Source organism: Leptinotarsa decemlineata, unplaced genomic scaffold (assembly GCF_025532065.1).
Source record: "Leptinotarsa decemlineata unplaced genomic scaffold, Ldec_3_MD MMD2_P_RNA_scaffold_14, whole genome shotgun sequence".
NCBI lineage: Eukaryota > Metazoa > Arthropoda > Insecta > Coleoptera > Chrysomelidae > Leptinotarsa > Leptinotarsa decemlineata.
In genome coordinates, this window is record NW_027412528.1 from 3,166,110 (window position 1) to 3,183,949 (window position 17,840).

Here is a 17,840-nt window from a genome sequence, read left to right on the forward strand (position 1 = left end):
ATTGGTTGACGTGTGCTTCAAACTTCAATTTACTGTCAATATATAGGCCCAAAAATTTTGTGCAGTCTTTATTTTCAATCTTCTCATTTTCTAGAGGCATATCTTCTAAAGTACATTTGAAAGTTATTATATTTGTTTTTTTTATATTAAAAGAGAGATGATTAGAGTCTTGATTACATTAATATCTCTGCTTATCTTATTATTCAAATCTTTAACAGTTTTACTATGCCATAAAATGGTGGTGTCGTTAGCAAATAAGGTTATTTTTCCAGAAGTATTTATACACAGTAAATCATTGATATATACAAGAAAAAGAGTGGGTCCCAAAACCGATCCTTGTGGCACTCCATAATGTATATTAATATATTTCGAAGTTATATCAATTTTTACGACTTGACTGCGCCCAGTTAGGTAGGATTCGAACCAATCCAATAACAATCCAAGTAACTGCCTCACAGCCGTAGCAATGTAGTTTCCGCAAAAGTATTTTGTGGTCTACACAGTCAAAAGCCTTTTTTAGGTCACAAAATACTGCTGCAGCTACATCTCCGGCATTTATATCTGAATATACCTCATACAGGAAGGAAAAAATTGCATCTTGGGTGTTCTTTTTAGCCTGAAATCCGAATTGATTTTCTTTGATGATTTTATGAGCAATAAGGAATTCATTGAGCCTTTTTTCACTAGTTTTTCAATTATTTTACTAGGGTCGGTATAAGTGATATTGGACGATAGTTAGAAGGATCATCTAAGTTTCCGCCTTTGTGCAAGGGAATTATCACAGACTTTTTCAAGAATGAAGGAAATTTACCGTTGCGAAACGAAAGATTAATTAATGCGACAAGAGTTTCAAGCGCTAGTCTTGGAAGATTCTGAAATATATTCATGGAGATGTCATCGTATTCAGATGATTTTTTATTCGTAATATCCCTAAACACTTCGATAATTTCATCAAAACTAGTATCGTATAATGTAAAAGTATCTCCTGTATGATAGTTATGAACATTGATAAGAGGGTCGTAAGGGACGATTATGTTATTATTAAGCTTGCGAGCAATTGAACAGTAGAACTCATTGATCTCGTCTGCACTGATTGAAATTTTAACACTGTTCCTTTTTTTAGGATTCTCTCTCAGGTCATTTACTATGGACCATGTCTCCTTAATTTTATTATTCGAAGAGTTAATTCTATTTTGGAAATAGCTAGATTTAACAAGCTTGAGAATATTTCGGTAAATTCTACGGTAGTTATTAAAGTAGGCATGGAAATCTGGATTTAAACTGAACTTTCTTATATAGCTAAGGGACCGTAGATTTCTTGAGGACGTCTTAATTCCAGGTCTTATCCAGGGTTTTTTACGCTTTATTTCAATTTTCTGTATAGGAAATGATGCACTGAAAAGTTCTGAAAGTTTGTTATAAAAAGCAACAAATGGTTCATTTAAAAGTAAGATTCGTTCCCAGTCAAATTCAAGACAATTTTCATAGAACCTATTATAGTTTGCACTGCTATAAAGCCGTCCATATTTATATCTATTATTCTCTGTTACATCTAAAAGAATGGAGCATTCTATAGCTTCATGGTCAGATAGATCCGTGGAAATAGTTGTACATGAGACTTTTTCTAGGTCATAATTAGTGCATTCATAGTCAATACAGGTGGAGGAATAATTACAAATTCGAGTGTTTGATCTGACGTGCATATTGAGGTTGAAGGATCGTAGTATACTCATAAGAGCTTGTGTAGCTGAACAATTTTTATTCACATAATTTATATTGAGATCGCCTCCTAAGAAAACATTGGATTTCAATGAAAGGTCACTCAGTAATACTTCTAAATTTTCTACAAATAGATTCACATCAGAGGAAGGAGACCTATATAGACAAAGAACATATAGGTTTAGTTTTTTGAGATAACATACAGAACATTCAAATACTTTTTCAATTGTGAGGTAATTATATTTTGTTACATTTTCAGGTAGTAGTTTGCTGACATATTCTTCATTAACTAAAATCATTGTTCCACCGTGACCATAATTTCTACAATATTTGGAGAGAATCATGTAATTTTCCATAAAACATGGTTTTTTATCTAAAAGCCAGTGTTCAGCCAAAAGGACTATATTTGGTAATTTTTTATCTGTAAGTAATACAGACAGCTCATTAGCTTTATGGCGCAAAGATTGAATATTGAGTAGGAAAAAAGAAATGCTTCTAGTGATGTTATTGTTAATTACCTTTGCCCTTTTTGAGTTTCCACGGGCTCTAAAAAAGATACAGAAGTGGATTTTTCAAGACAGTCATTACTCGATATCTTAATGCATCTAAGTGCAATATTACTGCTTACATTTAAGAGACAAGACATTACTTTATCAAGTAATTTAAACTTACTTCCTTTCTGCCTACTATCAATCAGGAATCGAATTGAATTGCATCTGTTACGTTCCTTAAATTCATTGATTTCTCTCTTAACTTTGTTAGTGATGATCTGGTCCATATATTTATTTTTTTCCGACAGTTACCGAAAACTCAATTTCGGAACTGTGTTTTAACATGCAATGTTAAAACTCAATGCAAAAGGCAATGAAAGATGTCAAAGTCAGCTCTGAACCAGGAAAATTCTCCATGAAGCCTCCCAGTTCGGAAAAATGCAGGAGAAAAGGCGGTAACATTAACAATGACCACCTTATAAAGCATATTGAGCTACGATATGGGCAGGCCCACCTAGATCACGTTTACCATTCACAGCTGAAGGACCGCTGCCACTAGCTCATCCCAAACATCTCGTGAATGCACTGGCAAGAGCCCCGGAGTTTCAGGCTGCAAAACAATCCTGCAAGAGCCAGAGCAAAGTTCGAACTATCAAAGAAGATGGGCAGGTGCCTATTGATATTGAGGCCACCATTAAAAAGGTAATAAAAGAAGTGTTGCCTCAGAAAAAACAAATAAGATGCTGGAACTGTGGGAAAATTGGGTATGTGCGTAGCAAATGTCCAGCATTCAAAGAATCAACACCAAATCAGAAAAACTAGAGGGGGTCGATGAGAAGGGGCAATCGTCGGCGTGTACCCAGCAAGCCCCCATAAAAAACACATATGTTGCCATTCTCCAACGACAAGACAAAGGTGTTTTCATAGACGGCCTCATCAGCAACGAGCCTTGCACCACGCTGCTAGATACAGGTGCGACGAGAACCATTCTTGGGCCAACCTTAGCCAAAACACCGGCAAGAATTGAACCGTCAAGTTGGAAGCTACGCACCGCAACAGGGGAGCAACTGTACTTGAGGAACTGGTTAACGAAAAAACATATTTTAAACAGATTTTTAAACTACCAATCGAATTGATGTTGGGCAGCATCGAGCATTGGTGGCGGACATCGAGGACGATGCGAGTATTGGAATGGACATAATGAATTCCAGAGGGTTCGAGCTTAATTTTAAAGACGGCGACATACGTGTCGGCGTAGAAGAGCTGGTGCTTCATGGAAGAACCGAACATATGATCAGGGTACTGTTGGCTGAAGCCGTGTGCGTACCTGAGAGGGCTGAAACAATCCTGGAGGCTCGCCTGGGCGGAAGTGTGAGCAGCGAAAAGGTGGTAATGTTCGAGCCCAAGATACACGATGCGAAAACTGGACGAAGATTCGCACTGGGGAAGACCCAGTCGCGTGTTGATGTTGTACCGACCAGGGTCATGAATTTCAACTACTTTCCCGTGATCTTGAAGAAAGGAACAATGCTAGGGTACTGTTCGTCAATTTCCTCTGTGATACGGAGTGTACGCAGTTCGTTCAGCCAAGCCCACAACTTACCTGAAGGGTTGGAGAAGTTGATTGACATTTCCTCCAAGGTCATACCACCAACTCACCGATCAAAATTGAGGGAGTTAGTCGAGAAGTACCAGGAAATCTTCGATATTGGAGAAGGAAAAGGCAGCAGAACGAATGTGATTCAGCATAGAATCGACACTGGGACTGCCCGACCTATCCGGCAATCAGCTAGAAGACTTATTTTTGCCAAGTGAGAAGAGGCAGATAAGAGTCAGCGATATGGGAAAAGAAAGAGTTATCAAACCTTCTGACAGCCCCTGGTCGTTCCCAGTCGTACTGGCGAAGAAAAGGGACCTCGACAAGGTTCTGCGTGGATTATTGCCAACTAAATAACGTGACGAAGAAAGGCAGCTACCCTCTTCCAATAATTGACGACACCCTAGACACGCTAGCCGGATCCACAATTTTCTCGACTTTGGATTTGAACAGTGGATATTGGCAAGTTGAATTGGCCCCAGAATATCGAGAAAAGACAGCTTTTACCATCGGCTCAGTATCGTGGCATTCACGGTTATGCCATTCGGGCCTTGTAGTGCTCCAGCGACCTTCGAAAGATTGATGGAGATGGTTCTCAAGGGGCTCTCATGGAAGACGTGTCTAGTGTTTCTCGACGATATAATCGTGGTCGGAAAATCGTTCGATGATCACTTGAAATATCTGGAGGAGGTATTCATGCGTCTGGATTGAAACTTAGTCCCAAGAAATGCCATCTGTTCCAGAAAGAAGTCCGTTACCTTGGCCACGTTGTCTCTGGGGAAGGAGTGGCGGTAGACAAACAAAAGATCAAAGCAGATCAAATCATTCCAAAAGACATACATCAGCTTCGAAGCTTCTTTGGTTTGTGCACATACTATCGCAGATATGTGCTAGGGTTTGCCGAAATCGCCAAACCATAGACCCGACTCACAGAAGGACAGATCCAGTTCAAGTGGTCCGAGGAATGCCAAGACTCTTTCAAGAAGTTGAAAAGGGTTTCGATCAACGCTCCTGTTTTGAGCTATACCCTACCGGACGAAAAATTCATTCTAGATACGGACGACAGCAACGTGGGACTTGGAGCAGTCCTTTCTTAGATCCAGGATGGACAGGAGAAATTTATCGGCTACTTCAGCAAAACTCTCAGTAAACCAGAGCGCAATTATTGTGTCACCATGCGAGAGCTGTTGGCCGTTGTCAAAGGTGTAGAGCATGTTTACAAATACGTGTATGGAAGAAGATTCCTGACGAGAACGGACCACGCAGCTATCAAATGGCTTCTGCAGTTCAAAAATCACGAGAGCCAAGTAGCGCGCTGGATCGAGAGACTTCAAGAATTTGACTTCGAAATAGAACATCGAGCTGGGACTAGCCATAAAAACGCAGATGCCCTGTCACGGATACCATGTCCCGATAACTGCTCACATTTGCCGACGAGCAGAAGAGAAGGAAGCTGCTATTTGTAGAACTACAGCTGTAGACGACAACTGGGAGGACAATAAGATGAGGAAGACCAAGAGACAGACCCATAAATTGGTTAGTCATCGAATGGAAGACAATTAATCAAAGACCATCGTAGCAGGAGGTAGCAGGTTATTCGCCAGCGGTTGAGTCCTACTGGGCCCAATGGAACTCTCTTACCTTGGAAAACGGGGTTCTGAAGCGGGTGTTGGAGTCTGAAGACGGTGGAGAAGAAAGGCGCCAGGCAGTGGTACTCAGGAACAGACGACGGGAGGTGCTCAAAGAAATCCATGATGGAGTCACTGGAAGACATCTGGGAGTAACGAAGATCCTCCAGAAAGTAAGATAACGGTTTGACTGGATTAATTGTCAAATCGACGTTAAGGACTGGCGCAGAAAGTGTCCTGTATGTGCTGCCAGTAACGGACCTCGGATACGACCGAAAGCTCCAATTCGCCAGTATAACGTGGGTAGTCCCTTTGAGAGATTCGTCATCGATATCGCCGGCCCGTTCCCAGAGTCCGACCATGGGAACAAATTCATCCTGGTAGCCATGGATTACTTCAGTAAGTGGGCAGAAGCCTTTACCGTCGCTGACGTCCTTGTAAACGAATGTATATGTCAATTCGGTGTCCCATTGGAGCTGCATTCAGACCAGGGCAGAAATTTCGAGTCCAACCTGTTCCAAGAAATGTGTAAACTATTGGACATTCGAAAGACCAGAACCACAGCCTTACATCCACATTCCGATGGAATGATGGAACGAATTATTAGGACTATAAACCGCCACTTGTCCAAGGTAGACTCTGACCAGTACCTCCACCTGTTTCTGATGACCTATCGTTCGGCAGCGCACGAGTCAACTGGCCAAACCCCTGCCAGTATTATAATGGGCCGAGAGCTGCGGCTTCCTTGCGATCTGAAATTAGGGACGCCGCCAGTACAAGACCCTGCGGGGGATGAATATGTCAGCAAGCTGCAGCAGAGAATGAACGACATCCATGAACGAGTCCGTCTGAACATACGAAGTTCCAGCGATAGGATGAAGAAGGCCTATGACATCAAGGCGAATGCTGTAGGATTCGAAACCGGTGACCTAGTTTGACTGTACAACCCGAAGTGACGCCGTGGTTTATCACCGAAGTTGCGGAACTCGTGGGAGGGTCCGAACAAAATCATGAAGAAGATAAATGACCTCGTCTACCGAATCCATAAACCTCCTCGAGGAAAGTCTAGGATCGTTCATTTCAATAGATTGGGTCCTTATGCTGGAAATCAGGACCAAGTTTTCGCCCTCAGATCACAAGAGGATGAAATGACGTTCCAGAAGTTCATGTCTTATACTCGAACGGGCAGAAGGTCGTACATGAGCCATTATACCTTTTCAAGGTTACAGTTGAGATTACGCACTAGCTCACTGCGTGGCAGAGGATATTCAAATGTCCAAAAAGCATTCTCGAGAAACTGTCCTATGAAGATGTCTGGGGTGTCTTACCAGACTGAGGGACACGATGCTCGACCAGAATCTTGTGGACTTGGCAATCCCGAAATTAGTCTCTGGGCTCGACAGGCTGGATTAGGGAATTGTGAGATGCACGTTGGAAACGATATTCAGATTCAGCGGCATCAAGATTTTGATGAACGGTAACCATCTTCCACGACCGAGCATGAAGACTGTGAAGTGTTACTTCCACCGAACTACAGTGCAGATATGGAGAATCCTGCAGGTATCGACACACGCCAATGATGACATTTCGGGACGAAATGGCTTTTGGGGCAATGTAACGAATCTGAAGACGCCCCTGACCAGTACGCCAGCCGACTCATGGAACAAACACATGACATCACCGCGAAAGAATGCAGCCGGGAATCGCCGGTAAAATTCTGGTACCGAACCGACTACATAATTCTAGAAAAGACCGTTGATGATACAAGCCCGTCTTTCCGACCCAAGACAGCAGTTCAGAAAGTGAATCCAGCGGCTAAACAAGCAATTCAAATAGTGGAAATAAATTAGGTGTTAGTTGTTAGCAACTAACACTTAATTTATTTCCATTGTGTGATATACATTCCATGTTGTGATATACAAATCAGTTTGTGATTAATGAAATATTGTTGGAAATAAATTTGTTTAAGACAGGTAATTTATTAATTTGTTACATTACTATTATCATGAATCTCAAAGTAACTTCAGTTTTATATAAAAATAAACCTTGATAGAACTCACCGCATCTAAATCGGAATAATTTTTACTGAGTGCTAGCCAGGTTAGTCTCAGATGAACCATTCCATGTTTTGCTTGTTCTAGAGTAACCCACTGAAAAATAATATTTTTCTGATTGATTCGACCGCTTACTACACCTCACAAACTTTATTTGAAAAACATATCACATGTTTTTCTAGCACAGTATTTTAATGTATTCGTTCAAATCACTTGACAAAGCTACCTACTGTGCTAGCGAAACATGTGATGTTTTTCAAATGAAGTTTGTGGAGATCAAATCGTGAGGTGTAGTTTTTGAAAGAAAAATAATATGTTTTTGAGAAAATCAAGTGGACGGCAACTGAATACTCACCATATCATCGTTTCCTTTTTTGACAATATTGGACACTTCAATTGTAGCCCTAAAGAATAAAATGAGTTAAAGATTTTGTTCACACCTAATATAGTTCATAATACAATCATACGACAAAAACCAGACATTATACTGAAGTCCTTGTTTTTTATTGAGTATTTGACAGATGAAATTTGATTAAATATGGAAAATAATCATGGAATAATTCAAATTTATTTAAGCGAATACATGAATTGAAAGATGTTCCAACCTAAACTTCAATATTCTAAAACAAAAACACTCAGTATTCAGAATTCCATCTTTTAATATTCCAAATAAGCAAACTATCCACAGACTGCATGCTGAGCATTTTACCTTAGTACAGTGACCGGGTCAAAGTTGCAATGTCAGCGTATAAATCTTCATAAATATTGAGGGAGGTCAAGATCATGAAACAGATAGTATTCAGAAATTGAGTATCTATCGATCATCAGCAATGCACCTTCTCTTCAATCCTGCTGGTGGCAGTATAATGTTAGTTTTTGGCGTTTTAATGTATTTTTTTTTATTAACATTTGAGTGTGAGTTTATATTTTCCGTTTCTTTTACAATAAATATTTAATTAGGTTTTGAATGAGTTCTTTCATTATTTGGATGAATGAATGAATGGGTAAAACATGTATATTCCAAATATTACCCAGATAACACAGGATGTCCTATGGATATCCGTTTTATGTCCGCATCACGTCCAGGATATCCCGGTATTGAAAAGGATATCCGATGGATATCCGTGAAGGACAAGCGTATGGATATCCGTCGAAGGATATCTTATGGATATCCATAGGATATATGAGAAGTACATGCAATTTCGTTAATCAAAATTTATACCCAAAATTGAATTTTGTAAAGGTAAAATTTGTTGATAGAAATTTTAATACATGTTGCTTATTTTGAAAACTATTTCAAATTCGATTGACAAATATTGGTAAAAAGGCCGTATTTCATTTTATATTTATAAAAAATTAGTTATGGAAATATATAATGATTATTTCACATATACTGAACACATTATTCCTGATTATATGTGTTAATAACAAACAAGTACGTACAGTTCTGTACTTGCCTTTCTTATTTTTATTCTTGATGTACAAATCATAAGTTTAGTATCATCGACAGTTCGTCGGTTGGTAGACATTTGGTTGGTTTTGACATTTGTCATTTTTAATCCTAAATTTTGGCGCTTAACTAATGACTGGCTTTCGTGTTTATTGAGAAGAAAAATATTGAGCAATTGGCAAAGAGAAGGCCTAGTTAGTAACCTAGTAACCCTAATCTTTGTAGTCGGGTGTTTAGAACTGGTGAGTACATTTATTGAAATATGAAAAATCATAACCTTAAAAGTGGAATTCTCAACAAAGCTTTTAAGAAAGCGAGACGTGAAGTTTCAGAGTTAAATCATTTATTAAGTGATGATTCTTCTAGAGATAACGTAATATCTCTAGATCCTTCCTGTTCTGACCTGAATGAAGCCAGAGTAAATGCTCCATCAACTTCCAAAGTGACCATGACTGACCCAGTAGATGGTCCTTCTGTGAGTTGTTCAAGTGATAGTGACAGTGACTCAAAAAGTGATTCATCATGTCATGATGATTTCATTAATGATTTGGTTCAGCATCAGAATACTGTTCAAGATTTTGAACAAGTCGGGACAGAAGAAATGTCATCGCTGCTTCAACTAGGAAAATGGGCCTTAGAGAATAATAATACCCAACTGGCATTCACAAAGTTATTACACCTTTTGAAACCTGTGCATCCTTAGCTACCGTTGGATGCTAGAACATTATTGAAGACTCCGAGAGATTTAGTTCTGAAAACTGTGGAACCTGGAAAATATTATCACTTTGGATTCAGAAATTGTATAGAAAAATGTATCCCACAACTCACGTGACATGACTCAAACGTAATAGAATTGTGTATAAATATTGATGAGTTACCTCTTTCAAAAAGTTCAGGTAGCCAACTGTACCCGATACTGTGTAATGTTTTTGGTAATAATAGTACTGTAAATATTATGGCTTGTATCATGATAATGAAAAACCAAAAAGTGCAAATGATTTTCTACATGATTTTGTTATGGAGGCAGTTGATATTCTTACAAATGGTGTTCTCTATGATTCTCGTAATTATATTATAAAAATCAAAGCATTTATATGTGATGTTCCTGCGAAAGCTTTCATAAAATGAACAAAAGGTCACTCAGGATATGTGTCTTGTACAAAATGCATGTCTGTAGGTAGTTATTTAGACAGAATTTGTTTTCCAGACATTCATAACTTAGTATTTCAAAATGATTCTAATTTTAGATCTAAAGCACAAGAAGGACATCACACTGGCACTTCCATATTAGAGATGTTGCCAGACATTGATATGATTCAAGATTTTCCAGTGGAATATATGCACCTAATATGTCTGGGAGTCGTTGTGGATTGAAGGGAAACCAAAATCTAAATTATCATTTCAGCAGTTATCACATATATCTTCTTCTTTATTAAGATACTCTTCACATATTCCTGCAGAATTTAACAGGAAACCACGATCAATAAATGATTCCAAAAGGTGGAAGGCAACTGAGTTTCGTTTGTTTTTGTTCTACTTAGGTCCTGTGGTTTTGAAACATGTGTTAACTCCCCACAAATATATTAATTTTCTCTGTTTGCATTTAGCCATCTCCCTCTTGGCAAGCAAAACATATCTAGAATATATTGATTATAGTGAGTCACTGTTAAAGTATTTTGTTGAAACATTTATTGCTATATATGGAGTGGAAAATGTTTCACATAATATTCACAACTTGTTACATTTGTGTCAAGATTTGAAACGTTATGGTCCCTTTGATATATTCAGTGCATTTCCATTTGAAAATCACATGAGGTCATTGAAAATATTATGCAGAAAAGGTGATAAACCTCTTCAGCAAATTGCTAGAAGACTAAATGAATATGAAAATATTATCAGTGATCGATTAGAGTCATTCAAAATTGGTGATCCTCAAACCTTTATTGAACATTCGAGTGGACCTATTCTTCGAGAATTTGCTGATTAGAAACAATACAAGAAAATCAAATTAAGTAATTATATGTTGACTACATCTTCTCCAAATAATTGTTGTTTTCTTCTTGATGATTCCGTAGTAATCATTAGAAATTTTCTAGTATATAACAATGAAATAGTGATCATAGGTCAAAAATTATTGAAGAAGGAAGATTTATATATTTCTCCTTGTAATTCTTCAGAGTTTGGAATATACATTTCAAGTGCACCTGGGCCACTTCATCATTGGAAGTTTAGTGAAATATCAAATAAATGTGTAAAACTTGAAATTGCATTCATTATAATTTTCTGATAGTTTGTAACAATAGTTGATAGCGACTGTTTTCATTTGTTTTTGTATTCTGCGATCATAGGTTGTGACCTTTTTTTTATAAAATTTGACGAATAATGGCTTCAACATGGGCAGTCGTGAAATTCCGCCAGGAAAACACTGTGGAAGCTGTGCCCACTTCTTGATTACTGGACAAAACAATAAGTGTTACTGGCCCCTTTTTACACAAGAAAAAGTTTTACGAGCTATAAGGAAGCATGAGAACTACAATACCTGTTGGCCACTCCATGAAATATACATTTTTAGGAATGCAACATATGATAATTTAATTTCTTTGATTTTCTATTCTAGAGTAGAATTACAAAAATGATACAGATGATTATCTACAGGCCAGAAACAAAACAAAAATAGCTGAATATGATAGCGACTTAAATTCTGACAGTGATTTGAAGCTGAGGAAAATAAGAAAAAAAAAACATAATGTAAAATTGGAATGTTTAAAATACATACTAAAACTTAACCAAATACTCAAGAATAGACATATGACAAGAGAGTAAGTTTTCGACAATATTAAAGAAGAATTATTTCAATAATTTTAATTCATTTTTTATTATGCCTGGTAAAATGTTAAAAGATTTTGGACTTTGAAAGAGATAATCTTGTTGATCCACTGATTCATTCATGAAGGGTGAAATATACTTATTTTTTCGTCTGGTTGAATAACTGTGGTCTAGCATGACCAGGTCATCTTTTTTTTGGTACTGTTATTGTTACTAATTGAACAAAGTAGATTTATTTTCCGTCAAATATTTCAGTATCTTTGTATAAAAGGTCACTCAGATATCGTTGGTTCTTATTAATGATAAGGCTCAAAAACATTATTTGGGATAATCACAAGAGTTTCAAGGTTACGTAGGTATTTTGTTTTTGAGAAATTGATTGATAACTTTCTCAGTTTTCATTTTCAAATCAAACCAGTTTTAGTCTGTGAAGCTGATTATTTCTCCATTTCTTTTCCATTTGCAACTGTTGTTTTTAAAAATGACATATGAATTGAAATCTGGGTATGATTTGCAATGATTGGATTTTTCAAACTCTTTTCAAGTTGAAAAATGATACTTTTCTACCTCTTATTCTTCCTCTAAACATCAATAAATGAATGGCAAGTAAAATGCCTTCACTTTTAACCAAGTCAATTTTCAACCTATACACAGGATATATGACATTTAGAAAGAATGACAACTTTGGGTTTTTCCACTTTCCACCTACCTTCTCAACAAATTAAAGTCGATTTCCTGTCACTAATGATTTTATGTCTTTTGCAGCTGCATCAGAAAAAATAATCTCGCAACTAGTAACAAAGAAGCTGAGGAAGCAATAAAAAAATGGCTATGAAAAGCTTATTTGATATTTTAATTTGTTTTGAGAGTGACCAATATTATTTTGTTTTAAATTTATTGTAACAAATACAAATTCTAATTATTAGTAGCTTTGATTCTATAAAAATATCAAACAGACTTCCTCAATGAACGTTCTATATATATATATATATATATATATATATATATATATATATATATATATATATATATATATATATATATGAATTTCCTGAAGAATAATTTCGACATATATATATTCAAATCAAAAAAGAAACAATTAGTGGACATAACACTCCAAAAAGGGGGGCAAACCGCGGACACGTGTTTCTGGCTATTGGCTTCATCAGCGCGGTGCAGCCAAGTGTAAAGATGGGTAACACTTGTTTGCCGAAAGCAGGAAACAACAGATATGCACGGAGTCATAGTAGTTAACATGTATACGAATACATGTTAACTTTTACGTCAATTTATATCTTCAATTCATTGTTTTTCACTCATTTTTACTGCCCTGAAGAAGCTTCCCATTAGAAGCGAAAGCTTGGCAAAGTAAAGCAGAGTTTGAGTTTTTGACTGAGAGACCCTGCTAATCCATTTTACCATATATATATATATATATATATATATATATATATATATATATATATATATATATATATATATACAGTACAACTTCGATAATCCGGACACATATCGTTCCAAGCAGCGCCGGATTAGCGAGGTGTCCGGATAACTGGATTAATATTTCAATAGTTTTATTTTAATATACATATGTACATTGTACATACTATGTACATAGCTTTTTTTCTAGGTATAAATAACTCATTGTACCCTAATTACAAAGAAGATTATGTTTATATTTCAAATTATAATATACATACATAATAAGTATGTATAAACAAATATGTATGTACATATGTACATACACATCCTGTATGTCCACGCAGGTACACAAACATTAAATAGAAATAAAAATACATTATGTAGGACAAAACATAAATTACAAATACAAGACAAAGAAATGCAAGTTTAAACGGTTTTGAAAAAACTATCAATTTTTTTCTGAACTGCCTTAGAGCTTGCTAATTCAGTCGCTTTTTCTTTCACGTTCTTTAAAAGCAAAATTTCGTGGATTGGTAAGTTGTTTTCTTCAGCCCACTGAATTCCCAATGTTAATGCTTTTACAGCATCGCTGTGTTTCACTTTAGTGACAACAATCTCAATATTCCCATCTAAATCTTCATTGCTCTCTGCATCCTTAGATTTTAGCGCATCACCTATTAACTCCTCTTCAGTCAAATCAACAATGACTTCATTTTTGCCTAAAGCCCATTCAACAATATCTTCCCGATCCAAATTGTTCTCAGGATCTATCACAAGCAAGGAAGCGGTAATGGTTTTTAAATCTTCCTCGTTTATTTGACAAAGTCGTCTTTGAAGTTCTGAAAGTGGAATGTTCTCTTCATCAGATTCCTCTTCTTCTGCATCAGTTCTTTGGTTCGGCCATAATGCTATCCAACTTTTTTGGATATTTTTTTCAGATATGGACTTCCAAGCAATATCTAGATTAACAAGTGCATCTTTTAAATTAAATTGCTTTAAAACTGTAACTAAATCGTCACCTTCGTGAGCGATAATGTGATTTAGTAGCCTCTTTCTGTATGCTACTTTTATGTTTTGTATTAAGTTTTGATCCAATGGCTGTAAAACTGCTGTGCAGTTGGGCGGCAAAAACATGACTCTGAAATCAGGATCAAAATTTATTTCTGTCTCAGGTGGATGAGATGGAGCATTATCTACAAGTAACAATGCTTTATGAGGTCGGTTAACATCCGATAAAAAACGTTTGACGTCGGGTATAAAGCAAGTCTTAAACCATTCGAAGAACAATGTCCTGGTCATCCAACCTTTGCTGGTTGCCTTGTAGTTGACAGGTAAAGTAGCATTCTTAAATGCCCTTGGATTTGCGGATTTTCCAAGAACTAAAAGGGGTAACTTATGAGTTCCAGCCGCATTGCAACAGGGCATAAATGTTACGCGATCTTTAGATATTTTTCGCCCTGGAGCTGATTGTTCCTGACCATGAACCCACGTAGTGTCCGGCAAGGCTCTCCAAAAGGCCGCTGATTCATCAGCATTATAAACTTGTTCACGACTTAGCTTCATTTCATTAACCACAGCTAGACATTTTTCTTGAAATGGTACTATAGCACTTACATCGCTGGAAAGTTTTTCACCACACACTTTAAGAAAGCGTATTCCGTGCCTTTTTTTGAATTTGTCAAGCCAACCTGAACTCGCAAAAAAATCACTCTTCCCACTTATTCTTTCATAAAATTGTTTAGCTTTCGTTCGCAAAATCTCAGAAGAAATAGGTACATGAGCACTACGCTGCTGTAGAAACCATCCATATAAAGCAGCTTCAACTTCGGGATGTTCTCCCTTTCGGATAACCTGCCTTTTACCTGAAAACATTATGTTTCATAATAACATTACCTGCAATAAAAGTTAAATCATACATACCTGCTCCACTGAATGACTCCGACACAAATCTTCTTATTTTAGTTTTGTTTTTCTTTATATCACTTACAGTTGATTTTGGAACGTTAAATTTCTCAGCCACACGGCGTATGCTTCTCACCTTATCAAGAAAATCTAATATTTTACATTTCTCCGCAAGAGTAACTGTATTATGCGGTCGTTTATTTGGCGCCATTTTTTTTTAAGATTGACACACGACGCACGGTAACTAAACGATAACTGACCGCCAAAGGCGCCAAACCCGTTAGGTTGCGAACAATATTGGTTTTGACAAGTTTAAAAAGGAAAAATCCGCGTTTAATATCGATTCGTATTGAAAACATTAATTTGTCCGGACTACAGAGGTAAAATATCCGGACACCTAGGAACGCCGGATTACTGGAGTGTCCGAATCAGCGAGTGTCCGAACTAGAGAAGTTGTACTGTATATATATATATATATATATATATATATATATATATATATATATATATATATATGAATTTCCCGAAGAATCATTTCAACATCATTTCGACAATGTATACGGTCATCCTCAGGGAAAATTACAATATAAGAACATGAGACTAATTGATATTGTACAGTTGAAAATTATGTACTTACATTGTCATTGAGGTTGGACTCAGTGATGTTTAAAATGATTTTTGTTATTATTTAATTTTAAAGTTGAACTTAGATTTGAGAAATGGGAAAACATTGAAATTAGTTTGGATAGTAATTCAAGAATGATTATAGTTACACATCAACCAATTAAACATATAAACGTCAAATTTGGTAAAATTATTGTGAATCTAATGAATAAATTACTTTTTTTAAAATTTAAATTTTTAATTTTATACCAGGCCAGTACATGTGATCACAAAATAGGTTATAATACTAATTTTGTGATCACATGTACTGGCCTGGTACAAAATCAGAATTTTTGAATTAAAAAAAAAAGTAATTTATTCATTAGATTCACAATAATTTTACCAAACCTCAATGACAATGTAAGTACATAATTTTCAACTGTACAATATTAATTCAGCAACAATTCAACTTTTTGTGTTGAAAAACTGATCAATAGATACTCAAATGAATTTCTGAATACTGTCTGTTTCATGATCTTGACCTTCCTCAATATTTATGACATTGCAACTTTAACCAGGTCAATGTACTGAGGTAAAATGTTCAGCATGCAATCTGTGCCAAGTTTGCGTATTTGTAGATTGTTTTATATTTCTGTATCCTGTGATCGGATCAATTTCGATGTCTATGAACTTGGAATATTAAAAGATGGAATTCTGAATACTGAGTGTTTTTGTTTTAGAATATCGAGTTGAGGTTGGAACATCTTACAATTCATATATTCGCTTGAATAAATTTGAATTATTTCATGATTATTTTCCATATTTGACAATATTGAATGAATGATAATCTTTAGTTGAAAAACTAGATTTAGAGAAGAACGTGCTTCAATATAATCGATAACAAATGTATTCTTCATCGAGTCCAGTTGTTCTAGAAGAGTCTCCATACATATGGATAAATACATTTTGAACAAAGTGAACAAAGTTATTGTCACTTAATAATTTTCAGTTCAATTTATTTGCTGCTTCCGGGTTCATCACCCGCGTTCTACAAGTGTTTACGCCAGACGTTTCATCTGCAACTGCGGCAGTCATTATCAAAGGCTTTTGATATCCAATGCTTATTCAATGAAGTGAATCTTATTGAAAGTTTCATTTCGGAATACAACTTCTCGTTCATATTAATATACGAACAGTGGTATGATGACATTGATCTAGAAAATTCATCCATAGCAGATTTTGAACCTGAAGCTCACTTCTCTCCCAACAAACACCTGCGAGAAGGAACTTCTGTTTATTAGGGGGTGAAGCAGAGCATCATATCAAACATTATTTGAAAAAATCATTCATGAAAGTCAAAAAAATATATCACTTTAAATGTTCATCTGGTAATGAGCACAAACATGCAACTTCGCGTCGAATCACTTTTTTAGAGGTTCTAACGGACACAACTCGATCGCCATCTGGGTAGAACGATTCTATTCTCCCTAAAAGCCAGGACATAGGCGCTGCATCATTGTCTTTGACCAAAACAAGAGAATTTATTTTTATTTCTGGAGACTGATGTAACCACTTAGATCGCTGTTGAAGAGTAGAAATGTAATATCGGGACCATCGAGTCCATATGTGCTGCTGCAATTGCTGGAGTCTATGATAATGACTCAGTTGGCGCTCGTTTATGGTTTGAACATCTGATCTGGCAGATATTATATTGGTCTACCAATTAGAAAGTGGCCTGGAGTTATTGGAAGGAGGTCGTTAGGATCGGAACTACTTGGGAAGAATGGTCGGGAATTGAGTATTGCCTCAATTTGCAAGAGAATCGTCTGAAAATCCCCATATACAGGGCATGCATTACCTAACACCCGTCTCATATGATGCTTCATGACTTCAACTCCGGCCTCCCATAAAGTACCAAAGTGGGGAGAATATGGAGAAATAAACTTCCATTCGACACCTTCATTTGCGTATAATGAAATTATGGTTTTTTCATTATCAGAGAGAAAACTAGTTGGAGTTTTTTATGTTTTAGCTCCCACGAAATTCCTGCCATTGTCAGGAAACATTCTGGAAGGCTTACCTCTTCTAGCGCAGAATCTACGAAATGCCGCGATAAAAGAATCAGTTGTGAGATCCGTCACCACTTCA

General features: G+C 36.5%; 1 protein-coding gene and 1 long non-coding RNA gene across 2 annotated transcripts in view; one reads left to right on the forward strand and one right to left on the reverse strand.

The window, feature by feature from the left end:
- Esyt2 (Extended synaptotagmin-like protein 2) overlaps nucleotides 1–17,840 on the reverse strand; it is a 125,874-nt gene that overhangs the window by 22,428 nt on the left and 85,606 nt on the right. The window contains exons 11-12 of the mRNA XM_074176858.1: nucleotides 7,845–7,893; nucleotides 7,496–7,585 (exon numbers count right to left, since the gene is read on the reverse strand). Of these exons, the coding sequence (XP_074032959.1) occupies nucleotides 7,496–7,585; nucleotides 7,845–7,893 (139 nt within the window). The remainder of the gene's footprint in view (nucleotides 1–7,495; nucleotides 7,586–7,844; nucleotides 7,894–17,840) is intronic.
- On the forward strand, nucleotides 9,001–12,744 carry LOC141482897 (uncharacterized). The gene is made up of 3 exons (XR_012465793.1): nucleotides 9,001–9,181; nucleotides 11,581–11,758; nucleotides 12,531–12,744. It is a non-coding gene; the product is annotated as an uncharacterized lncRNA (long non-coding RNA).